The sequence below is a fragment of the Somniosus microcephalus genome, chromosome 7, assembly GCF_052327205.1.
Source record: "Somniosus microcephalus isolate GS21.2 chromosome 7, FLI_Smic_1.0, whole genome shotgun sequence".
NCBI lineage: Eukaryota > Metazoa > Chordata > Chondrichthyes > Squaliformes > Somniosidae > Somniosus > Somniosus microcephalus.
Genome location: NC_140993.1, coordinates 32,929,672 through 32,955,480, shown reverse-complemented (window position 1 = coordinate 32,955,480; position 25,809 = coordinate 32,929,672). Strand labels below are relative to the sequence as shown.

Sequence of the window (25,809 nt, the reverse complement as noted above, 5' to 3'; positions counted from 1 at the left end):
CATTCTGGGAAGACACCATGGTTGCATAAGTCCTGCATGAGAGTAAATGAATCAACAATATGGGTGCAGATCTTACGCCCTTACATAGAAACACAGAAACACAGAAGATAGGTGCAGGGGTAGGCCATTCGGCCCCTCGAGCCTGCTCTGCCATTTAATGAGATTATGGCTGATCATCCAAACTCAGTACCCTGTCCCTGCTTTCTCCACATATCCCTTGATCCCTTTAGCCTTAAGAAATATATCTAACTCCTTCTTGAATATATTTAATGAATTGGCCTCAACTGTTTTCTGTGGTAGAGAATTCCACAGGTTTACCACTCGCTGGGTGAAGAAATTCCTCCTCATCTCAGTCCTAAATGGCTTACCCCTTAACTTTAGACTGTGACCCCTGGTTCTGGACTCCCCCGCCATCAGGAACATCCTTCCTGCATCTAGTCTGTCTAGTCCTGTTAGAATTTTATAAGTTTCAATGAGATCCCCTCTCATTCTTCTGAACTCCAGCAAGTATAAGCCCAATCAACCCAATCTCTCCTCATACATCATTCCTGCCATCCCAGGTATCAGTCTGGTGAATCTTCGCTGCACTCCCTCCATGGCAAGAACATCCTTCCTCAGATAAGGTGACCAAAACTGCACACAATACTCAAGATGTGGTCTCACCAAAGCCCTGTACAACTGCAGCAAGACATCCTTGTTCCTGTACTCGAATCCTCTCGCTATGAAGGCCAACATACCATTTGCCTTCTTACGCCCCACCAGTACTGTGTTCTGACAAAGAAACTACATCCAGATCATGAGCTTGCCTCCCCTGAGACTCCAGCAGGCCCACCCCTATCAAAGCCTCCCTTGTAGTAAAGAACATGAGGGATAAAGCTAAAGTTTCTTGCTTTATGTTGGAATGTTTCTGCTACTGGTTTCCCTCATTCTTGCCTTTCCAGTGCAATCGAAGACCCATCCATCGAGGTAAAGGTACCTTTGTTTTTCAGTTCATCTGTAATGGCCTGAGTCAATTCTCTTCCATCCTTCAAAGTGACAAAACAGTAGATGCATTCGCCCTTCACAGGGTGTGGGTGGCTCACCACGGCAACCTCCGCGACGGCATTGTGCTCCGCCAGGGCTGATTCCACCTCAGCGCTGCTCAGCAGATGACCTGTTGGTTCAAAAGCTGAGATATCAAAGCACACATCGATGTGATCAGTAGGACAAGTGACCTGTCACAGCATCGGACACCGACCGCTATTTTTAACTGCGACCTGAGCAGGGATGCCTTCCCGCCAGGGGAACGCCAGGATCTGAAGCAGAAGAGGTCATTCAAAGTAAGTTTTTTTTTTACTTTCCTTTGTGGGACCCAGAGGAGTAGGAGAACTCTTTAGGGCCCCTCAAGGAAGTTTTAGGTCACCCCTTCCCCCAAGCGCCTGCTCCCCCCCACTACCCTACCATGAGACACCCTCCCAGAACCACAGTCCTCACAATTACCTGAGTGTCAGCAGGAAGCTAGAGGCCACCCAAATATCCATAGGCTGTAGCATGTTAATGGGGCCCAGGGGTTAAAATTGCCATGGGTCCATTCTGACGTGGGCGGACAAGCGGGAAGCTAACCAAAGCCTGTGGGTCTCCACTGAAAAACCCCTGGCTGTTGAAATCACCCCAGTGAGTCTGCCAATATGCTTCAATATAATTTTTATTTTAGCATTCTTCAGGATGTGAGCATCGCTGGCATGGCCAGCATTTATTTCCCATCCCTACTTGTCCTTGTGGAGATGGGAGGTGAGCCTGCATCTTGAACCGCTGCAGACCATTGGGTTAAGTTACTCCCACAATGCCATTAGGGAGGGAGTTCCAGGATTTTGACCCAGCGACGATGAAGGATCAGTGATATATTTCCAAGTTAGGGTGGTGTGTGACTTGGAGGGGAACTTGGAAGCTTATGGTATTCCCATGCGCCTGCTGCCTTTGTCCTTCTAGGTTGAGAAGGTTGGGGGTTTGGGAGGTGCTGCCAAAGAAGCCTTGGGATGTTCAGACTATTAGTATTTTACAAGCCTTGGTGAAGAAAGACTTGCATTTATATGGCGTCTTTCACAACCACCGAACATCTCAAAGCGCTTTAAAGCTAATGAAGTACTTTTGAAGTGGTGTCACTGTTGTAATGTGGGAAACGCGGCAGCCAATTTGAGCACAGCAAGCTCCCACAAACAGCAATGTGATAATGACCAGATAATCTGTTTTTTTTAGTGATGTTGATTGAGGGATAAATATTGGCCAGGACACCGGGGATAACTCCCCTGCTCTTCTTCAAAATAATGCCATGGGATCTTTTACATCTACCTGAGAGAGCAGACGGGGCCTCAGTTTAATGTCTCATCTGAAAGGCAGCACCTCCGACAGTGCAGCACTGCACTGGGAGTGTCAGCCTAGCTTTATGTGCTCAAGTCCCTGGAGTGGAACTTGAACCCACAACCCTTCTGACTCTAGAGGTGAGTGTTCTACCGACTGAGCCACAGCTGGCACAGCTGAAGGCCACACATCACCAACTATGACTGGCATATGTTCCACGTGTGCTTAATCCACATGCATGTTGCAGGGAGGAGGGGGAAGAACCTGCCATAGCAATAAAATGCACTTTCATGTGGCCGTTGTGGCATCCCAAACTGCAGCCCAGAATTGTCAGTTATCTTTAATCCAATGACCTAAATCCTAGAAATATTCGTGGCAGCCCACTGGAATATGTTGAGAAGAGGCCTCCTAAAGGGACAGGGCACAAGCACACACCAAGCAATCCACATGCAAAAAGTAATGAATCTCAACTGCGCTCTCTTGGATACGCGCAGTGCAGGTGTGATGTTTTTCAGCAGTGTATAAAGTAATTCATGGAAGCAGCATATGAGAACATAAGAACATAAGAAGTAGGAGCAGGAGTAGGCCATACGGCCCCTCGGGCCTGCTCCGCCATTCAATAGGATCATGGCTGATCCGAATCTAGACTCACGTCCACTTCCCTGCCCTCTCCCCGTAACCCCTAATTCCCTTATCTGCTAGGAAACTGTGGCCTAGAAATTGGGTTTTGGCTTAGCCAGGGCTTTAGCGCCGGAAGTTAGTGCCGGCGCTAAGTCCCCCTGCGCGCGCCAAAAATTCAGTAGCGCCGCGCCCAAACGGCTGCCAGCGCTACTGAAGGGTCTTAGCGCCTGGAAAAGGGCGCTAACTGCCGTTTAGCACCGCAATTCCGGCGCTGCGGCACCTGATGCGGTGCGGCAGGCTGGGGAAGTGCAGGCCTCCTCCTTCCGTTAAGGAGGAGCTGCCTGCACCCGGCCGCGGCCCGCGCAAATCTGTTTAAAAATGAGCCCGGCACCTCGGACAAGTGCCGGGCTTGCATCTGTTCCGGCGGGGGGGGGGGGAGAAGTCCGGGGAGGGAGCTGCGGGCAGGCGGCCGGCGGGAAAGCGGCCGGCCGCCGCGGGGCCTTTAATGCGCCGGCGCAAACACATGTTGGACTCTGTTGCCAGAGTCTTAGTTGCGGCTGCCACGGGCGAGGCGGCCGCAACTGAATTTCGGCGCTGGGGCCCGTCGGCATGGCAACCGGGACGCTGCGCACACCGATGACGTCATCGGTGCCGGCGCAGCGCTACTGGTGCAACGCCGCTTTAGGGCACCAGGGAATTTTTCAACTGGCCATAACTCTGGCGCTAGTCCCTCTAGCGCCTCAAAAGCGGCGCTAAGGCTAGTGAATTTCTAGGCCTGTCTATCTCCATTTTAAATGTATTTAATGTTGCAGTTTCCACAGCTCTCTGGAGTAGCAAATTCCATAGATTTACTACCCTCTGAGTGAAGAAGTTTCTCCTCATCTCAGTTTTGAAAGGGCAGCCCCTTATTCTTAGATTATGCCCCCTAGTTCTAGTCTCACCCATCAGTGGAAACATCCTCCCCGCATCCACCCGATCAAGCCCCCTCACAATCTTATATGTTTCGATAAGATCGCCTCTCATTCTTCTGAACTCCAATGAGTAGAGTCCCAACCTACTCAACCTTTTCTCATACGTCAACCCCCTCATCTCCGGAATCAACCGAGTGAACCTTCTCTGAACCGCCTCGAGAGCAAGTATATCTTTTCTTAAATATGGAAACCAAAACTGCACGCAGTATTCCAGGTGTGGCCTCACCAATACCCTGTATAACTGCAGCAAGACTTCCCTGTTTTTATACTCCATCCCCCTTGCAATAAAAGCCAAGATTCCATTGGCCTTCCTGATCACCTGCTGCACCTGCATACTAACTTTTTGTGTTTCATGCACAAGGACCCCCCAGATCCCTTTGTAATGTAGCACTTTGCAGTTTCTCTCCATTTAGATAATAAATTGTTATTTGATTTTTTCTGCCAAAGTGCATAACTTCGCACTTTTCAACATTATATTGCATCTGCCAAATCTCTGCCCACTCACTTAGCCTGTCTATGTCCTTTTGCAGGTTTTTTATGTCATCCTCACTCATTGCTTTCCCTCCCATCTTTGTATCGTCGGCAAACTTGGATATGTTGCACTCGGTCCCTTCCTCCAAATCGTTAATATAGATTGTAAAGAGTTGGGGTCCCAGCACTGACCTCTGCGGAACACCACTAGTTACTGATTGCCAGCCCGAGAATGAACCATTTATCCCAACTCTTTGTTTTCTGTTAGATAGCCAATCTTCCACCCATGCCAGTATATTACCCCCAATCCCGTGATTTCTTATCTTGATCAGTAATCTTTTGTGTGGAACCTTGTCAAATGCCTTTTGGAAGTCCAAATACGCTACATCCACTGGTTCCCCTTTATCCACCCTGTATGTTACATCCTCAAAGAATTCGAGCAAATTTGTCAAACATGACTTCCCCTTCATAAAACCATGCTGACTCTGTCCTATTAAATTATGTTTATCCAAATGCTCTGTTACTGTTTCCTTAATAATGGACTCCAACATTTTGCCAACCACAGATGTTAGGCTAACTGGTCTATAGTTTCCAGCTTTTAGTCTACTTCCCTTCTTAAATAAGGGTGTTACATTAGCAGTTTTCCAATCTGCCAGGACCTTTCCTGAGTCCAGGGAGTTCTGGAAAATAATCACCAATGCATCCACAATCCCTACCGCCACTTCTCTCAAGACCCTAGGATGTAGGCCATCAGGTCGGGGGGATTTATCCGCCTTAAGTCCCATTATTTTACTGAGTACCATCTCCTTAGTGATTTTAATCGTGTTTAGCTCCTCCCCCCCCAATTGCCCCCTGTTTGTCCAGTGTTGGGATATTTTTAGTGTCCTCTACTGTAAAGACTGATACAAAATATTTGTTCAGCGTCTTTGCCATCTCCATGTTCCCCACCACTAGTTTTCCGGTCCCATCCTCTAAGGGACCAACGTTCACTTTAGCCACCCTTTTTCTTTTTATATAGCTGTAGAAACTCTTGCTATCTGTTTTTATATTTTTTGCTAGTTTACTTTCATAATCTATCTTCCCTTTCTTAATTAATCTTTTAGTTATTGTTTGCTGGCTTTTAAATGCTTCCCAATCTTCTATCCTCCCACTAGATTTGGCTACTTTATATGCCCTTGTTTTCAGTCGGATACTATCCTTTATTACTTTACTAAGCAGTAAAGGGTTAGACCTGAAACGTCGACTCTATTTTCTCTCCACGGACGTTGCCAGGCCTGCTGAGTTTTTCCAGCATTTTCTGTTGTTATTTTGGATTTCCAGCATCTGCAGTATTTTGCTATCGTACTTGAGTACGTCATCCAGGCTGACACTCCAGTGCAGTGCTGAGGGAGTGCTGCAGTGTCGGAGGGGCCGTCTTTCAGATAAGACGTTAAACCGAGGACCCGTCTGCTCTCTCGGGTGGCCGTAAAAGATCCCATGGCAATATTTCGAAGAAGAGCAGGGCGAGTTCTCCCCAGTGTCCTGGCCAATATTCATCCCTCAATCAACGTAACAAAAACAGATTATCTGGTCATTATCACATTGCTGTTTGTGGGAGCTTGCTGTGCACAAATTGGCTGCCATGTTTCCCACATTACAACAGTGACTCCACTTCAAAAAGTACTTCATTGGCTGTAAAGATGTTAGGGATGTCCTGAGGCTGTGAAAGTGCTATATAAATGCAGGTCTTTTTTTTTAATATGGGCAACACCCTCACACAAAAAATACACCCCAACCCCAGACTCACACTCTCACACATGGACACTCCTCATTCAGTTCAGAAATGACATTTGGCTTTTTTATTGTTTTAATTACAGCCAGGCTGATCACCCAGTTGTGAAAGGCTGCTTAAAAATCTCTACCTGAGACATTCAGCATATCATCTATCCTTCCAGTGATCCAGTAATAGCCATCTCCATCTCTCCTGCAACCTGCACAACAAATCTTTCTGTGAGAAACAGTGACAGTCAGTCAGCTGCAAAAGAAGCTGCTTTATTACATAAGCTGATAAATTGTAAAACAAAAACAATGATCACATTTAAATATCACGCTAAGTCACATTCATGGTTCACAAATGAATCACACGGGATGCTGTTGCTTCTGTGCAAATCAGTCCGGAGCATTATTCCAGTTGAAGCTAAATCATTGACAGCGCTTAAAGCCATGAACTCCGCCTTATACCCCCACCCGCTCCGACCCCCACACCATTACTCAATTACAGGTGAACAGTGCACACTGCGATGTGTAAAGGTGAACCGTGCACACTGTGATGTGTAAAGGTGAACAGTGCACACTGCGATGTGTAAAGGTGAACAGTGCACACTGCGATGTGTAAAGGTGAACAGTGCACACTGCGATGTGTAAAGGTGAACAGTGCACACAGCGATGTGTAAAGGTGAACAGTGCACACTGCGATGTGTAAAGGTGAACAGTGCACACTGCGATGTGTAAAGGTGAACAGTGCACACTGCGATGTGTAAAGGTGAACAGTGCACACAGCGATGTGTAAAGGTGAACAGTGCACACTGCGATGTGTAAAGGTGAACAGTGCACACTGCGATGTGTAAAGGTGAACAGTGCACAGTGCGATGTGTAAAGGTGAACAGTGCACACTGCGATGTGTAAAGGTGAACAGTGAACACTGTGATGTGTAAAGGTGAACAGTGCACACTGCGATGTGTAAAGGTGAACAGTGCACACTGTGATGTGTAAAGGTGAACTGTGCACACTGCGATGTGTAAAGGTGAACAGTGCACAATGCGATGTGTAAAGGTGAACCGTGCACACTGTGATGTGTAAAGGTGAACAGTGCACACTGCGATCTGTAAAGGTGAACAGTGCACACTGCGATGTGTAAAGGTGAACAGTGCACAGTGCGATGTGTAAAGGTGAACCGTGCACACTGCGATGTGTAAAGGTGAACAGTGCACACTGCGATGTGTAAAGGTGAACAGTGCTCACTGCGATGTGTAAAGGTGAACAGTGCACACTGCGATGTGTAAAGGTGAACCGTGCACACTGCGATGTGTAAAGGTGAACAGTGCACACTGCGATGTGTAAAGGTGAACTGTGCACACTGCGATGTGTAAAGGTGAACAGTGCACAGTGCGATGTGTAAAGGTGAACCGTGCACACTGTGATGTGTAAAGGTGAACAGTGCACACTGCGATGTGTAAAGGTGAACAGTGCACACTGTGATGTGTAAAGGTGAACAGTGCACACTGCCATGTGTAAAGGTGAACAGTGCACACTGTGATGTGTAAAGGTGAACAGTGCACACTGCGATGTGTAAAGGTGAACAGTGAACACTGCGATGTGTAAAGGTGAACAGTGCACAGTGCGATGTGTAAAGGTGAACAGTGAACACTGCGATGTGTAAAGGTGAACAGTGCACACTGCGATGTGTAAAGGTGAACAGTGCACACTGTGATGTGTAAAGGTGAACAGTGCACACTGCGATGTGTAAAGGTGAACAGTGCACACTGTGATGTGTAAAGGTGAACAGTGCACAGTGCGATGTGTAAAGGTGAACCGTGCACACTGCGATGTGTAAAGGTGAACCGTGCACACTGCGATGTGTAAAGGTGAACAGTGCACACTGCGATGTGTAAAGGTGAACAGTGCACACTGCGATGTGTAAAGGTGAACAGTGCACACTGTGATGTGTAAAGGTGAACAGTGCACACTGCGATGTGTAAAGGTGAACAGTGCACAGTGTGATGTGTAAAGGTGAACCGTGCACACTGCGATGTGTAAAGGTGAACAGTGCACACTGCGATGTGTAAAGGTGAACAGTGCACACTGCGATGTGTAAAGGTGAACTGTGCACACTGCGATGTGTAAAGGTGAACAGTGTACTTTTAAAATTCATTCTTGGGATGTGGGCATCACTGGCAAAGGCAGCATTTATTGTCCATTCCTGGTTGCCCTTGAACTGCTGCAGTCTATGTGCTGTTTTTTCTTTATTGCGGTTTGATACAACTGAGAGGATTGCTAAGCCACTCAGCTAAGAGTCAACCACATTGCTCTGGGTCTGGAGTCACATCTAGGCCAGACCGGGTAAGAATGGCAGATTTCCTTCCCTAAAGGACATCAGTGAACCAGTTGGATTTTTACAACAATCTGACAGGTACGAACATGCTAAAATGACAGGCAGGAAAAGACCATCTGGTCCATCAAGCCTGCTACACACTCCTAGAGTATCAGGACTAGGCACTTCCAACCCTCCCCAGCAGCCATGTTATCGCCTGGTAAAGGCAAAAAAACAGATAAAAACCAAGGGCCAATAGCAAGGGCAAAATCTGGAAAATTCCACTCCAACCCCCTCAGGCGATCGATTCCAGTCCAGGAGATCACATTGACCATGCGTACGATAACTGTTAAACCACTTACCTTCTGTATGATGTGATCTCTGCCCCAGCCAGGAACCGGTCCAGCTCCCTCTTGTAGGCACGCAGAGAGTCAGCACCCAGCGCGCCAGCCGGCAGTGCATTCCCAAGGCTCGCAACTCTCTGGGAAAAGAAATACCGCCTGACATCTAGCTTATTCCTACTCTTATGTAGTTTAAATTCATTTTAGCCGAAGGAACAGGGAGAGGCAGTGTACACTTAATGGCACAGTTTTAAAGAGTGTGCAGAGACAAAGGGACCTGGGAGATAATGTGCATAGATCCCTGAAGGTGGCAGGACATATTGAGAGAATAACAAAGCATATAGGATCTTGGGCTTCATAAATAGAGGTATTGAATACAAAAGTAGCGAAGTTATGCTGAACCTTTATAAAGCGCTGGTTAGGCCACAACTGGAGTATTGCGTCCAGTTCTGGTCACCACACTTTAAGAAGGATGTGAAGGCACTTGAGAGGGTGCAGAGGAGATTTACCAGAATGGTTCCGGGGATGGGGGATCTTAGCTGTAAGGATAGGTTGGAGAAGCTGGATTTGTTTTTATTAGAGCAAAGGAGGTTGATTTGGACAGGTTGGGTGATTGGGCAGATGCATGGCAGATGCAGTATAATATGGATAAATGCGAGGTTATCCACTTTGGTGGCAAAAACAGGAAGACAGATTATTATCTGAACAGCAATAGATTGGGAAAAGGGGAAGTGCAACGGGACCTGGGTGTCCTTGTGCACCAGTTGCTGAAGGTAAGCATGCATTTGCAGCAGGCAGTTAAGAAGGCAAATGGTATGTTGGCCTTCGTAGCGAGAGGATTCGAGTACAGGAACAAGGATGTCTTGCTGCAGTTGTACAGGGCCTTGGTGAGACCACACCTTGAGTATTGTGTGCAGTTTTGGTCACCTTATCTGAGGAAGGATGTTCTTGCCATGGAGGGAGTGCAGCGAAGATTCACCAGACTGATACCTGGGATGGCAGGAATGACGTATGAGGAGAGATTGGGTCGATTGGGCTTATATTCGCTAGAGTTTAGAAGAATGAGAGGGGATCTTATTGAAACTTATAAAATTCTAACAGGACTAGACAGACTAGATGCAGGAAGGATGTTCCCAATGGTGGGGGAGTCCAGAACCAGGGGTCACAGTCTAAGGGTAAGGGGTAAGCCATTTAGGACTGAGATGAGGAGGAATTTCTTCACCCAGAGAGTGGTGAACCACAGAAGGCAGTTGAGGACAACTTATTAAATATATTCAAGAAGGAGTTAGATATATTTCTTAAGGCTAAAGGGATCAAGGGATATGGGGAGAAAGCAGGGACAGGGCACAGAATTTGGATGATCAGCCATGATCTCATTAAATGGCGGTACAGGCTCGAGGGACCGAATGGCCTACTCCTGCTCCTATCTTCTATGTTTCTATGTTGAGGGGTGATTTGATAGAGGTTATGACGGGTTTGGATAGGCTAGACGGGGAAAGGCTGTTCCCACTAGTTGATGGTACAAGGACTAGGGGACACAGATTTAAGGTTTTTGGCAAGAGATCAGGGGGGATGTGAGGAAAACCCTTTTTATGCAGCGAGTGGTGAGGACCTGGAACTCACTGCCGACGGAAGTGGTGGAAGCGGAGACACTCAACGTTTTCAAGGGGAGACTGGATAGGCACTTGAGGGAAATAAACTTGCAGGGCTATGGGGATAGAGCGGCGGAATGGGACTGACTGGATAGCTCTTGAGAGAGCCGGCACGGACTCGATGAGCCGAATGGCCTCCGTCTGTGCCGTTATGACTCTATGGGGGAGAAATTCGGTATCGCCCCGTTTGGGGCGCAATTATCGGCCGGGCGCAAAGTTTAGCACCTAGCGCTAATTATCGCCTCCGACTGCAAACTTGGCTTCTATCGCCCCCGGAGGTGATTGGAGTGCTAAATCAGGCGCTACACACCTGTCTTAAGGCGCTAACGCCGAGGAGCGAGGCGCTACCTCAGAGCGCTGGCGAAGCTCATGTGATGTCAGTCAGCAATGGAACACAGACACACTGGCGCCGGCCACTTTTTAAAGGGGAGGGTCGATCTTGCTCTCCATCCTGCTCATTGCATCCTTGAATCTCGGCCTGGAGAGACCTGTACATCAAATCTGTTAGAAAGAACAATGGAGAGGCTTCGGGAAAGAACTCAGAGTGCAGCCCCCATAGTCTCTTCTAAATCGATACAAGGAAGATCAAATCAAAAAGAACCTGCAAAGTGCTGCTCAGTACCCAAAACTCCTCAACCCAGCTTTGAATATCTCCTGCAGTCTCTCTCACTCAGAATGCGTGGTGCAAAAATTTCGCTGACAAAAAAAGGCAGGAAGCGGCCGCCTTTAAATAGCGCTCCCCCAGTCTCTTCCCGACTGCAAAACGCTCCCCTCAACCTGTCGTTGCTAGTGGCAGGCGGTAAGGCAGGGGTCGCCACTCAATATCTGGTCCAGAGCGCTACCGGGGCGTTGCACGTTCGACTGACGTCACGATCTGCGGGCGCAGGAGATTGTGGCGGTAGTGTTTCGCGCCACTGCAAAATGTCTAGTCAATTTCGTGAGTGGCGCAAACATCGCCGCGCACGGGTGCTAGTTGCTTTGCGCCCCATTACCACCCTCTTAAGGCACTAACGGGAGGCGCAAACCAACCATGACTCCTCTGCTGCTCCCCAATCTGTCAAACTGAAATAATCTATCAATAGGTACGCAATCCAGCCCTTTTGTTATTTTGTATACCTCTATCAGGTCTCTACGATGCTGTAAAGTAAATATACCCAGCTCTTTAAGCCTATCTGAGTAACTAAGATTCTTTAAATGAGGAACCATTCTTGTAGATCTCCTCTAAACCTTTTCCAAGACCACTATATCACCCACCATATCAGAGAATTAAAACTAGGCACAGTACTCTAGATGTGGTCTAGCCAATGACAGGTTTAAGAATAGAATACTGTCCTTTGACTTGTACTGAATGGTTCAAAATGAATTTTGAAAACTGCATCTGAGAACCTGGGTACCCGTGTAGTACCTCTTCCAACCACTTTATCCCTTTGAGAAGGTTTCCCTGCTCTCTGCAGCCAGAGTGCACCTCCCCTTTAAGAGGTGCTGGCTGCCTTTAAGTGGCGTCCGTCAAGCCCGATTTCCTACCCTCACAAACAGGCGCGCAGCCAATAAGCAGCACGGGTAGCGCTTGCTGCACGCCTGACTCACTGTAATGAGCTGGCAGCACCAATTGCGCATGGTCCCTGCGACCCCATGAACAGGCCCGTGCAACAGGTATACAAAATAATGAAAGGGCTGGATTGCATAGATTATTTCTGTTTGACAGATTGGGGCGGAGCAGGGTTTCATAAATCGTGCCATTCATGTAGAAATGACTTATGACATATACTGAGCGGCCTGCTGGTGGCGCTGTCTAGGGAGAGTATAAATACTCGGGCACGGGCCCAGCTTGCTCTGGAACATTTTGTAAGCAGGAACTAGTGAAGGATAACTAGACTTCCATGTTGTGAAACAGTCAATTAAAGCCTTGTTTAATACTCTGACCAAGTGCCTAGTAGTTTTCTTACATCACAGGGGACATGAATTTAAACTACATAAGAGTAGGAATAAGCTAGATGTCAGGCGGCATTTCTTTTCCCAGAGAGTTGCGAGCCTTGGGAATGCACTGCCAGCTGGCGCGCTGGGTGCTGACTGTCTGCGTGCCTTCAAGAGGGAGCTGGACTGGTTCCTGGCTGGGGCAGAGTTCACATCATACAGAAGGTAAGTGGTTTAACAGTTATCGTTCTCGGGCACGATCATGTTTCCAGGCCTATATCTCTCCCTCTGCTTATCTTCCCCCTCGCATTAACACATTTGAAGAATTTTTTTTCAAGGCTTGTAATTGTGAAGAGGCGGCTGAGTGAGGGCCCCAAGACCGGGTTCTGAATCTCCGTCTGCCATTAGAAAATATTTGAATAAAATGATTATTTTAAAACTTGCTTGCACTAATAAAGCATTACGGGGGGAAAATAAAATTAAAAATTATAATTAAAAAAAATTCCCTCCTGGTAAATAGGTCATTCAAATCAGAATCAGTCCAAACATGCGCCACTCCACTCTGTGACGTGATGTATTGGTGCATGAATATGTTGTACCGGCAGATTATGTCCCAGGATCTGGCACCTAAATTTCTTCAGGATTGCAATTTTTGTTGTACTAAGAAAGCGGAATGTAAACATTTTCGGTCACACAGCTTTAAACCGATCACCAGCAACCACCCAGCAAACATGGGTCCAGCACAAAGTTAATCCAATCAGCTTCACACAGACAGGTGTAAACCTACATCTAACGCTAAAAAATCATTGAATGCAAAATAGTAATTTACTATCTCCAGTCAGGTAAAACCCTGGAAACTGTTTGAAGTAAGTTGCCTCAAAACGCTCATTGTCTCCATACACAGTGCGCAGTATGGATGGCCAAGGTTGCTTGAATACCTGAAATAAAGACAAAACAGGGTGATTCCACCGGAAAGAAACTGTCCTCATAACACTCTAGGAGCAGTCTGTACTGTATTGTGTTACAGGAAACTTTGTGCTATCCGGCACCCACGGGACCGAGCTGCTGCCGTTGCCTCAAAACTGCCGTACTCTCCAGAGTTAATGTTGAGAGATACGGAGATTCTTATCTCCGTATTTGACAACAAACACTGTTGCTTAGCAACAGCTTCTAAACACTCGGGTGTGGCCCTAAAGCTCTGTAGCTGAAGCTGTTGCTATAGCTACAGACCTTGCACAACTTGACTGTTCAAACAAAGCAAAAAAAAACAAACAAAAAGAATAAAAAACGGCTGCTGATTTTTGCCGGTGGCTCCAGATTGCCGGATAGCTCACCTCCGGATAGCACAAAGTTTCCTGTACTTGTTTACATCATTATTCTTATAACTGCGTTACATCACAGCACCAGTATAGTGTCAGCCGTGGCTCAGTGGGTAGCACCCTCGCCTCTGAGTCAGAAGGTCATGGATTCACGTCCCACTCCAGAGACTTGAGCACAAAAATCTAGGCTGACACACCGAGGGAGTGCTGCCCTGTCGGAGGTGCCGTCTTTCAGATGAGACGTTAAACCGAGGCCCCGTCTGCCCTCTCAGGTGGATGTAAAAATTCCCAGGGCACTATTCCGAAGATGAGCAGAGGAGGTCTCCCCAGAATCCTGGACAATATGTATCCCCTCAATCAACATCACAAAAAAAAACATTATCTGGTCATTATCACGTTGCTGTTTGTGGGAGCTTGCTGTGCGCAAATTGGCTGCTGCATTTCCCACATTACAACAGTGACTATGCTTCCAAAGTTCTTTATTGGCTGTAAAGTGCTTTCGGATGCCATGGAGGGCGTTATCTAAATGGAAGTCTTTATTCTGCAGACACAACAGTCACCATTCCTGTCAGAACTACCATAAGCTCCACTTTTCAAAGTTAAATGGATTAGATTAAAAAGACAAAACAGATAATGCTGGTAATGCATAGCAGGCCAGTCAGCAGCTCGAAGAGAAAGAAAGGTTAATAGTTCAGGTGCAAACCATGTCAGTACCAGTACGGTACGGTAGGAAAGCCCCTTTATTAGTTAGCCCTTTCTTCTTCCACCTTCCCCCTCGACCCATGTTCTCCCATCCCGTCTAGTCTTCCTCTCCTGCTGGAGCTGACTCCTTGTTGCGGCACAGTCCCAAAGCCTCCATTACCTCACCCAAGACTATCTCTTCCAGTGACTCAGCTTGAAGAGGAGATTTTCTGGGTCTGTGAATATCAGAAAATCAGGTGGGCCAGAGCACACTCCTGTAAAAGAAACCTGCCCCCCCCCCCACCCCGGGCCCTGATTTTCCTTCCATTAATTTAAATGAGCTGTGAAAAATTTCCATTCATAGTTTGCCACCACTTCAAACAGCTGAATTGTCACCAGATCTAATCGACTCTCACTTTCCACTTTGTTCATGAATGAATGAATGCTCGTCTCCCGACTATCATATTTTGATGGACATGGTGACTGGTCACCTTCATTATATGGTGTTGAAGTACTGCACAATAGATCATCCTCTATGGGAGCAAGGCACAGGATTGCTCATCGTAACTGGAGCTGAAGTCAATTCTGTAGTTTTTTTTTGTTTTACTGAGCATATTCATTGCAAAATATTTAATATTTTTCACTTTCTGTCACTTTGAACTCACTACAGATGTGTTGTACAAGCTGTATTTAACACAACATGTAATATATAATCTGCTGTATTGCAATTTTAAAATCAGCCGATTGGGGGCTATTCATAGTAAATGTTTACATCTAACATATACATACAGCAATGGAAAGGAAAGTATAAAGGAAAGATGCTTGCATTTATATTGTGCCTTATCACCCCTCTCAGAAACATCTCAAAGCACTTTACGTAGTGATTTGTAGTTCAGTTTGTTACATTGAAACATTTCCTGCAATGACAGGAGGAAAAATTGGGAGGCTTTGTGCCTCCTGTTAACGCCCCCTCGCACCTGGGCGTGGCGCCGCTAGCACCTCCCACGAAATTCAGTGAGAGGTTAGCGGCAGCGGTAGCCGGTAGCGCCCTGCAGCGCTGCACCTCCGGCGATGACGTCATCGCCGTGCGCAACGCACCACTCGCACCCCCTGTCCTACCGCCGAACGCTATGTCCGACAGGGTTAGGGTGCCGTGCTTGCGGCCGCGGCGGCACAAATTAAAGGGCAGGTGCCGGGCGGCCATTTGTTTTTGAAAACCTGCCAGCACCTGCCCCCTTTCGCCTCCTCCTGCGGGGTGCCAGCCGCGATCAGTCAGCCTGGCACTCCGCTTGAGTGCCGGGCTCTTTTGCTGGCACCCCGCTCCCCAGTGGTCCAGCAGAGCCCCGGTGCCCCTCCCCTTTAATCAAGGGAGGAAGGCCTGCAGTACTGCGGCGCGACGTGCTGACGCGCCACGATATTCAATGGGAGCGCCCCAAGAGGGAGGGGGAACGCTTCCAGTAGCATCCTGCCTCCTGCTTGGGGCGCTACCATTCAATTTCCAGCACGGGGGCGCTAACTTTTTCGGGGCGCTATAGTAGCACCCCAGCGAATTTAGCGCCCCAATTTTTCCCCTTTATAGTCTTGTAGAAAAGAATCAGCATCAAAGTGATATAACCCTACACAGCACAGTATCAGCATCAAAGGATTCAATGCAACTTATAGAATAGTACAGCACAGAAGGAGGCCATTTGGCCCATCGTGTCCGCGCCGGCTCTTTCGAAGAGCAATCCAGTTAGTCCCACTCCGCTGCTCTTTCCCCATATCCCTGTAATTGTTTCTTCTTCAAGTATTCCCTTTTGAAGGCTACTATCGAATCCTAACCGCTCGCTGCGTAAGAAGTTTTTCTTCATGTCGTCTTTGGTTCTTTTGCCAATCACCTTAAATCTGTGCCCTCTAGTTATTGACCCTTCAGCCATTGGAAACAGTTTCTCTTTATTTACTCTATCTGAACCCTTCACGATTTTGCTCCAAGGAGAACAACCCCAGTTTCTCCAGTCTATCCACGTAATCGCAATCCCTCATCCCTGGAACCATTCTAGTAAATCTCTTATGTACCCTCTCCAAAGCCTTCACATCCTTCCTAATTTTCCAGCTGAGATAATAATTACGATCTCTCTTGTTTACAGGAACTAGCTGGAATCTCACTGTTGTGCGAGCTAGTTGGTAACCAATTCACAAGTTTAAGAAGGTCCTGTCTGAGCTGAACTGGGCACCTACCAAGTAGCCCTCAGCTTCTCCTTCCAGCTCCTCACCGTGTTCATTGAGAATAGCAGGGAGAACCCCAAAGAACGGAAATGTCTGGAGGGGGGAACAAAACAATTTTTCCAATCAGTTTGTGAAGGAAAGAAATAACTCACGCCATGAAAAGGAAAATGATGAAGCAATGAATTAGAAGTAAAGCTTACAGCTGATCCCGGTTTCAGTGGTGTAGCTGCTGGCAAAGGAGTCATCATCGGTCCACCCTGTGCAGACATACAAAACAATAAGGTGCAGGTCATAGTTCATGCAGTAATATTCTCATCATCGGACTTTTGTTCAATGCTAAAGCCGAGAATAGAGATAATCTCAGCTGGTCAACACAATTCAACAGTGCTACTCTGCTCTCAATCTACCTATGGAATACCAGGGGGGAAAAATTTGGTTGGTTAGCGCCTCCCGTTCACGTCTCCAGGAGATGTGTAGCACCTGATTTCGCGCTCAAATCACCTCCAGGGGCGATAGAGGCGAATTTTGCAGTTGGAGGCGATCATTAGCGCCGAGCGCTAAACTTTGCGCCCGGCCGATATTAGTGCCCCAAAATGGGCGATACCAAATTTTGATGATTTGTGGACTTTGACTGCATCTATATAGAGTTTTACTGGTGTAGCAGTTAAGTGACCTCGTCGGAAGTGCTGTTTTAACAGTGATGGGGCGTGTCACATGGCAGCATCAACATGCAGTGGCAGGAACGGTGAGTTGTGGGTTTGCACCTATTGTTACCCATGTGGCGAGTGCCTGATCTTGGCCTAGCTACTGCAGGAGGCACTGTTCAGAAGCCAGGGAAATGAATCAATGTACACACTGGAGGGGGAATTATTCCCCGATCTCATACACCTCCAGTTTCAGAGCAGCAAAAGCAGAGGCAGCAGATTGCCTGGCTCACTCCCTCATCTGTGACTGTATGAGGCAGAAGGAGAGAAATGCCTTAAAAAAGAGAGAATCTCACTGTAAGATGAGGAGGAATTTCTTCACTCAGAGGGTTGCGAATCTCTGGAATTCTCTGCCCCAGAGGGCTGTGGATGCTCAGTCTTTGAGTAAATTCAAGGCTGAGATAGGTAGATTTTTAGGCCTAGAAATTCAGTATAGCCACATTTGGGGCGCTACAGCCAGGCGGCCGCTAAAGTTTGCGCCCGGCGCAACTTCGCGCCACCTTTGCCGATATTCAGTGGCATCGCCCCAAGAGGTTGCTGCTGCGCTAAAACAGGCGATGCACGACTATCATTAGGCGCTAAGCCGGCGGCCCGGGGCGATACCCCCGAGGGCGGGCGCAGCGCAGGTTCGGCGAGTTGCTGATTGACGGCAGACACTCTGGCGCCGGTGAGCTCTTAAAGGGGGAGGGTGGATTTGTTTGCCTGCCACGCCCTGCACACTGCAGCCCTGAAGCAAGGCCTGACCACTGCTGCTTGATCTGTACAACGCCCAGGAGTATGGAGAAGGCCAACGTTTGCACCCATTGCAGCACCCATTATATGTTTCCAATCAATGCTATGGCTCTGAAGTTAAAGACAAGTGCAAAGCTGTGGCCTGAAGCCACAAGTACCTGTGCGAGTGTTGAGCCAAACCAGAAAGCTCCCTACCTTTGTCTCTCTGCAAAGATCCGTCTCTCACAAAGAAGGAGTGTTGCAAAATGGCTGCCATTTCTACTGCAGGAGGAGTGCCCTTTAATTTGCGCCCCCCTCGCCCCGCAGCGACTGGGAACCGTTCCCCTCTACCAGTCGCTAGGGGCACCAGGCGCACAATAGGCCGGCGCCACTGAATTTCCGGTTTGGGGCGCACAAAGGGCGTTGCACGATGAAATGACGTCAGGATCTGTGCGCGCAGCTGAGCGCGCGCAAAGGCTTTGCGCCACTGCTAAATCTTTACTGAAGTTGGGGAGAGGCGCAGATCGCGCTGCGCCCGGCCGCTAGCCGCCTAGCGCCCCACATCTCCTCCTCCTAAGGTGCTAGCGGCTGGCGCAAACAACTGAATTTCTAGGCCTTAGACTCTAAGGGAATCAAGGGATATGGGGATTGGGCGGGAAAGTGGAGTTAAGGTCGAAGATCAGCCATGATCTTGTAGGAATCGCCAAATTCCTATCTAAGAACTGAGGTCGACTCAGGCGATCAAACAAACAAGTTTTAATGCAGAACTAACGAGTTTAAACAGTTTGTCGAGATCGATAGAGGAGAAGCATGAAAGCAGGTCTTTGCTGGTCGGAGGCTCCACGAGAACTGCTCGAGCGGTCCCGTGGATGGCGTCATGACGTCATCACGTTTCTCCCGCGCTTGGGTGGTCACGTGATTAGCGGCATGACGTCATCGCGTTTACCCGCGCTTTGCCGCAGTCTTAAAGGGACCGCGCCCCGTGCATGCAAACAGTATGTACAAACACAGAAATCACTAACAGACTGGTACAGGCTTAGGTTGGAGTAAAACCTCGTTAAAGGGAATTATGTACGGTTGCTCAAAGTCCCTCAGTGGCTCTGCCACATGCGCCCCCCCAGAATTCTCTTTAACGGAAAAAGTCAAACGGTGAGGGGGTCTGACAAGCCTGTCAGAACGACTCCTGTACTCCCGAAGTGGAGGCTGCTGGACGGCTGGCGGTCGAGCGGGTGATTGCACTTGATCCGGTGTGATGACGATGGGTGGCCGACCTCATCTTGGCGGCTGTGCTGTCTCGACGGGGCGGTCGAGGTCCAAGTGTGCCGGCTTTAAACGGTCGACTGAAATGTGGTCCGGTTTACCACCGACATCGACCTTGAAGGTTCTGTCTCCTGCCTCTAACACCCGGAAAGGACCAGTATACGGGGCCTTGAGTGGATCCCGATGCGCATCGTGGCGGATGAAAACGTATTCAGCCTTTTTAAGCTCTGTGGGCACATGCGATCGCTGAAGCCCGTGGCACAACGTGGGGACCGGCGCGAAACATCTGGCCGCCTCCTGGTGACTGTTAAGCTGGCCCGACACGGACCATGGCTTCGTCGGCGTTGGCAGGAAATCCCCTGGGACTCGCAGTAGCTGACCATAAACCAACTCTGCAGAGGAAGAGTGAAGGTCTTCTTTGGGAGCCGTGCGAAGGCCCAACAGAACCCACGGTAGCTTGTCCGCCCATCCAGCATCCTGGAGGCTGGCCCTCAGTGCGGCTTTCAGCGATTTGTGAAAACGTTCACAGAGGCCATTCGCCTGAGGGTGGTTATCTGTAGTGCGGTGCAATTTGACGCCGAGTCCCTGAGCCACTGCATTCCAGAGTTCGGAGGAAAACTGCGGTCCTCGATCCGAAGAAATGTCCGCGGGCACTCCAAAACGGGCGACCCAGGAAGAAATGAATGCCCTGGCCACGTCCGCCGAAGTAGTGGATGACAGGGGCACCGCTTCTGGCCATCTGGTGGTGCGGTCTGCCATGGTCAGAATGTGAGAAAAACCATGGGAAGGTGGAGGTGGTCCTACCAGGTCCACATTGACATGGTCAAAACGCCGCTCCGGAACCGTGAAGGTGGCCAATGGGGCCTTGATGTGGTGCTGTACCTTGGCCTTTTGGCAGACAACGCAGGTGTTGGCCCAGTCACGGAAATCCTTATGCATGCCGTGCCAAACTAATTTAGCCGACATGAGCTTCTGCGAGGCCTTCATCCCTGGGTGCGACAACCCATGTATGGCGTCCAAAACCTTGCGGCGCCAGGCGACCAGCACGACAGGGCGAGGGTCCCGTACGGAGGTGTCGCACAGCAGCGTGGTACCTGCTGAATGGAACTCGACGTCGGCTAACTGGAGACTAGTGATGTTGGCTCGGTAAGCCTGAACTTCTGGGTCCGAGGCTTGGTCCGCCGCCATGAGGGCGTAGTCGATGACCATATGGACTGCTGTCGGGATGACCACGGTTCGGCGGTCTTGGCCATGGCAAAGGTGATTGGCTTGTGGTCCACAAAAGCGGTGAAAGGACGTCTTTCCAGCAAGAACCAAAAATGGCGGATGGCCAGAAAAAGGGCTATCAACTCCCGGTCGAAAGTGCTATAGGATCTTTCGTTCCGTCTAAGTTGTCGGCTGAAGAACGCCAACGGCTGCCACGTCCCGTTCACCCATTGCTCCTGTACGGCGCTGATTGCGTAGTCTGACGCGTCAGTGGTGAGGGCGATGGTGGCTCCTGGTAATGGGTGTGCCAGCATGGTCACGCTGACTAGGGCGCTTTTGGTGTCGGCGAACGCTCGGTCCATGTCAACCAACCAGTCTACCGAGTCCTTGCCAGTCCTGCCCTTGAGGGCCTTGTACAGGGGCTGCATGAGCAGTGCTGCCTTAGGCACGAAATGGCGATAAAGGTTTACCATGCCTAGGAATTCCTGCAGGGCCTTTATGTTCTGCGGGCGTGGAAAGGATGTCACTGCCTCTACCTTCGCTTGCAAAGGAACCGCCCCCTCTGCGGTGATGCGATGCCCCAGGAAATCGATTTGTTGCAGGCCAAACTGGCACTTAGCTGGGTTGATAATCAGGCCATGTTGGCTGAGGCGTCGAAACAGGGAGCATAGGTGACAGAGACGTTCCTCTTTGGTGGAGCTGGCGATCAGAATGTCATCCAGATAGATGAAGATGAAGTTGAGGTCCCGCAGCACGGAATCCATCAGGCGCTGGAAAGCCTGGGTGGTAATCTTTAAACCAAACGGCATGCGCAGAAATTCGAAGAGGCCAAATGGGGTGATGACCATGGTCTTCTGGACATCCTGTGGGTGCACTGGGACCTGGTGGTAACCCCGGACGAGGTCGACTTTGGAGAAGAAGTTGTTTCCTGCCAAATGGGCAGAGAAATCTTGGATGTGGGGGATCGGGTACCGATCCGGAGTGGTGGCGTCGTTCAGGCGTCGATAGTCGCCGCAAGGTCGCCATCCGCCGCCAGGCTTCGGAACGATATGAAGGGGTGAAGACCAGGGAATATTCGACCGGCGAATAATCCCTAAACGTTCCATGGTGGTGAACTCCGCCTTTGCAACCGCCAGCTTGCCAGGATCCAGGTGCCGAGCTCGCGCATAGATCGGGGGACCATTGGTGGTGATGTGGTGTTCCACACCATGTTTCGTGGCCGTGGAGGAGAACGTGGGTCTCGTCAGGTAGGGAAATTCTGCGAGCAGACGGGCGAACTCGTCGGGAGTCGGGAAAGCACAGGCGACCGTGCATGACGTAGTGTTACTGCGGTAACAGGGGATGGAATTGAAGGTTGCCGCGTTGATCAACCGTCGGTTTTTCACGTCGACCAGGAGGCTGTTAGTGCACAGGAAATCCGCGTCGAGAATGGGTTGAGAAACCTTGGCCGTAACGAACTCCCAGTGAAAACGTTGCCCCCCGAAGCAAACCTCCACACGCCGTCTGCCGAACGTCCGAATTGCTCTGCCATTGGCCGCTTGTAGGGCGAGGCGGTGCTTCCCTGCCTGAACATCGAGGGGGGAAGCCGGCAATATGCTGCACTGCGCTCCGGTGTCGCACAGAAAACGACAGCCAGAGAGCGTGTCGGTAATGAAAAGCAGCTTGCCCACGTTGCCGATCGCCATGGCGGCCGCGGGGCGCCCATTAGACCCGTTCCTCATTATTCGCAGTTGGTTTTTTGGGGGGGAAAGCTGCAGGGAGGACGGCACCGTCTTGCCTTCGCGCCGAACTGCACGTGGTAGAAACACAGCCCTGTTGACTGATGAGCTGTGGCGGCATCTGTGGGGGAGGGGCGCCTTGTGGTGGCTTCCACGGGGGATGAGCGCCTCGTGGCAGTGCAGAACTGCTGCGTGACCGCGAATATTTTGTCCGCCTCTGCCGCGAGTGCCGCGCAGTCTTCTACCGCGGATCTGGCCAGGGCAGCTTGCCCCTGCTCAGGCAGCTGGCTGAGGAAGAGTTCCCGGAAAAGGAAGCATTCCGGTTCGGAGCCCAGGAATGTGAGCATCAATTCCGAAGGCTTGGAGTCCCCCAGCCCGGGCATGGCGAGCAATCGACGTGCACGCTCTGATTTAGTGAGCCCGAATACTTGCAGCAACCGCGCCTTGATGGTATCATACTTGCCCTCCATTGGAGGGTTCCCGAGGAGGCTGATGATCCGCGAGGCGGTGGAGCTTTCGAGTGCCGAGACCACGTAGAGGTATTTAGTTTGATCTGCAACGGTGCCTCTCAGAGCAAACTGGGCTTTGACCTGGATGAACCACGAGGTCGCCTGCTGCTCCCAGAACTGCGGTAGCTTCAACGAAATGGCGTTGGCCTCCATGTAGTGTTCTTTTCGCGAAAAACGTTCCCAAAAGACGGGGTTACCAATGTAGGAATTGCCAAATTCCTATCTAAGAACTGAGGTCGACTCAGGCAATCAAACTAACAAGTTTTAATGCAGAACTAACGAGTATTGACTTGGATAGAGAACTGGTTGGCGGACAGAAAGCAAAGAGTTGGAATAAACGAGTCGTTTTCCGAGTGGCAGGCAGTGACTAGTGGGGTACCGCAAGGATCGGTCCTAGGACCTCAGCTGTTCACAATATATATTAATGATCTGGACGAGGGAATTGGATGTAATATCTCCAAATTTGCAGACGACACAAAGCTGGGTGGGAGGGTAAGCTGTGAGGAGGATGTCGTGAAACTCCAGTACGATTTGGACAGGTTGGGTGATTGGGCAGAAACATGGCAAATGCACTATAATGTGGATAAATGTGAGGTTATCCACTTTGGTGGCAAAAACAGGAAGGCAGATTATTATTTGAATGGCAATAGATTGGGAGAAGGGGAAGTGCAAAGAGACCTGGGTGTTCTTGTGCACCAGTCGCTGAAGGTAAGCATGCAGGTGCAGCAGGCGGTTAAGAAGGTAAATGGTATGTTGGCCTTCGTAGCAAGAGGGTTCGAGTACAGGAACAAGGATGTCTTGCTACAGTTGTACAGGGCCTTGGTGAGACCACACCTTGAGCATTGTGTGCAGTTTTGGTCGCCTTACCTGAGGAAGGACGTTCTTGCCATGGAAGGAGTGCAGCGAAGATTCACCAGGCTGATACCTGGGATGGCAGGAATGACGTATGAGGAGAGATTGTGTCGATTGGGCTTATACTCACTGGAGTTTAGAAGATTGAGAGGGGATCTCATCGAAACCTATAAAATTCTGTCAGGCCTGGACAGACTAGATGCAGGAAGGATGTTTCTGATGGCCAGGGAGTCCAGAACCAGGGGTCATAGTCTAAGGATAAGGGGTAAGCCATTTAGGACTGAAATGAGGAGGAATTTCTTCACCCAGAGAGTGGTGAACCTGTGGAATTCTCTGCCACAGAGGGCGGTGGAGGCCAGTTCATTAAATATATTCAAGAAAGAGTTGGATATATTTCTTAAGGCTAAAGGGATCAAGGGATATGGGGAGAAGGCAGGGACAGGGTACTGAATTTGGATGATCAGCCATGATCTCATTGAATGGCGGAGCAGGCTCGAAGGGCCGAATGGCCTACTCCTGCTCCTATCTTCTATGTTTCTATGTTTCATGTTGATCAAATGATCTCTGCTAGAGATGAACCAAGACGTGATCTTGAACCACTTGATCATGAACACATACGTGAGTTTGACTCAGTTCAGACTTCAGTAACTGAAGTACCAGGGTCAAACAAGTCAGAGCTAGAAACAGAATCATCTCTGAGTTCGGAACCAAAACAACACAGCCCGAAAATTGGTTCAACACCAAAACCTTCTGTAAGGGGTTCAGGAAGGCTCCGCAAACCTGTTATTAAACTGGATTTGTAGTTCATTTAAAAGAAAAAAAAGCTACGAGATTTTGTTACGTGGTGCATGTAAACCATAGTTTTGTTGTATGTGAGAGGGGAATACGTACATTTTTTTTAGGGGGAAAGCAGCGTAATGTCTTATCACATGGTCTGTCATATGATTTAGTATGAGCATGCTCAGTTCACTCTGGCCTAATAAATCAAGTACATGGACCAGCAACTCATCGTGTCTCTGTCCTTCATTTGTTCTACCCACATATATATAACCTCGGTAGTGGGGAGGCTTTTAGAAATGATAATCCGGGGCAAAATTAACAGTCACTTGGACAAGTGTGGATTAATTAAGGAAAGCCAGCACGGATCTGTTAAAGGCAAATCGTGTTTAACTAACTTGAATGAGTTTTTTGATGAGGTACCAGAGAGGGTTGATGAAGTGTACATGGACTTCCAAAAGGTGTTTGATAAAGTGCCATATAGTAGGTTTGCCAGCAAAGTTGAAGCCTATGAAATAAAAGGGACAGTGGCAGCATAGATACGAAATTGGCTAACTGTCAGGAAGCAGAGAGTAGTGGTGAACGGTTGTTTTTCGGACTGGAGGAAGGTACACAGTGGTGTTCCCCAGGGGTTGGTTCTAGGACCACTGCTTTTCTTGATATATATTAATGACTTGGACTTGGGTGTACAAGGCACAATTTCAAAATTTGCAGATGACACAAAACTTGGAAGTATAGTGAAAAGTGAGGAGGATAGTGATAGATTTCAAGAGGACATAGACAGGATGGTGGAATGGGTGGACACGTGGCAGATGAAATTTAATGCAAAAAAGTGCGAAGTGATACATTTTGGTAGGAAGAACGAGGAGAGGCAATATAAACTAAAGGGTACGATCCTAAAGGGGGTGCATGAACAGAGAGACCTGGGGGTATATGTGCACAAATCGTTGAAGGTGGCAGGGCAGGTTGAGAGAGCAGTTAAAAAAGCATATGGAATTCTGGGCTTCATAAATGGAGGCATAGGGCTGGATTTTATCAATGGAGGCGTGTAGGATGCGGGACTCCTACTTTTGGGGTTGTAGTCCCGCCTCCATCAAGTTGTGGCCAACCCACTCGATTTTCCCCTGATTGACCTTGTTGAGCCCACCCAGCGGGCTCAGCAGGCCAATTAAGGGCCACCCGGCAACAGGTGACGTCACAGATTGACATTTCATCTGTCAAGAGCTTTTGACAGATGAAATGTCAGCATTTGACAGCTCTTTGAAGCTGTCAAACACTGACAATCTGTACTCCAAATTAATTCCTTCCTCTCAGGCTGATTTAGAGATCGCTCCAGAACAGAAAATAGAGGCTGCAGATTTTGACAGCTCGCAGCCATTCTGCTTTCTGTGCCAGTGAGATGAGGGACTCCTGAGACCTGAAGGAAGGAAGGCTGCATTATTAAGTAAAGGTAAGTAAATCTTATTTAAACACTTCACACACACCAAACAC

The 25,809-nt window shown here is 49.0% G+C and overlaps 1 protein-coding gene across 1 annotated transcript in view; it reads right to left on the bottom strand.

Annotated features, from left to right (window-relative positions):
- The window catches only part of acss2l (acyl-CoA synthetase short chain family member 2 like), a 122,356-nt gene that overhangs the window by 21,444 nt on the left and 75,103 nt on the right, over positions 1–25,809 (bottom strand). The window contains exons 12-16 of the mRNA XM_085992379.1: positions 16,782–16,838; positions 16,594–16,674; positions 13,206–13,314; positions 6,302–6,370; positions 977–1,153 (exon numbers count right to left, since the gene is read on the bottom strand). Coding sequence (XP_085848505.1) covers positions 977–1,153; positions 6,302–6,370; positions 13,206–13,314; positions 16,594–16,674; positions 16,782–16,838 — 493 coding nt within the window. The remainder of the gene's footprint in view (positions 1–976; positions 1,154–6,301; positions 6,371–13,205; positions 13,315–16,593; positions 16,675–16,781; positions 16,839–25,809) is intronic.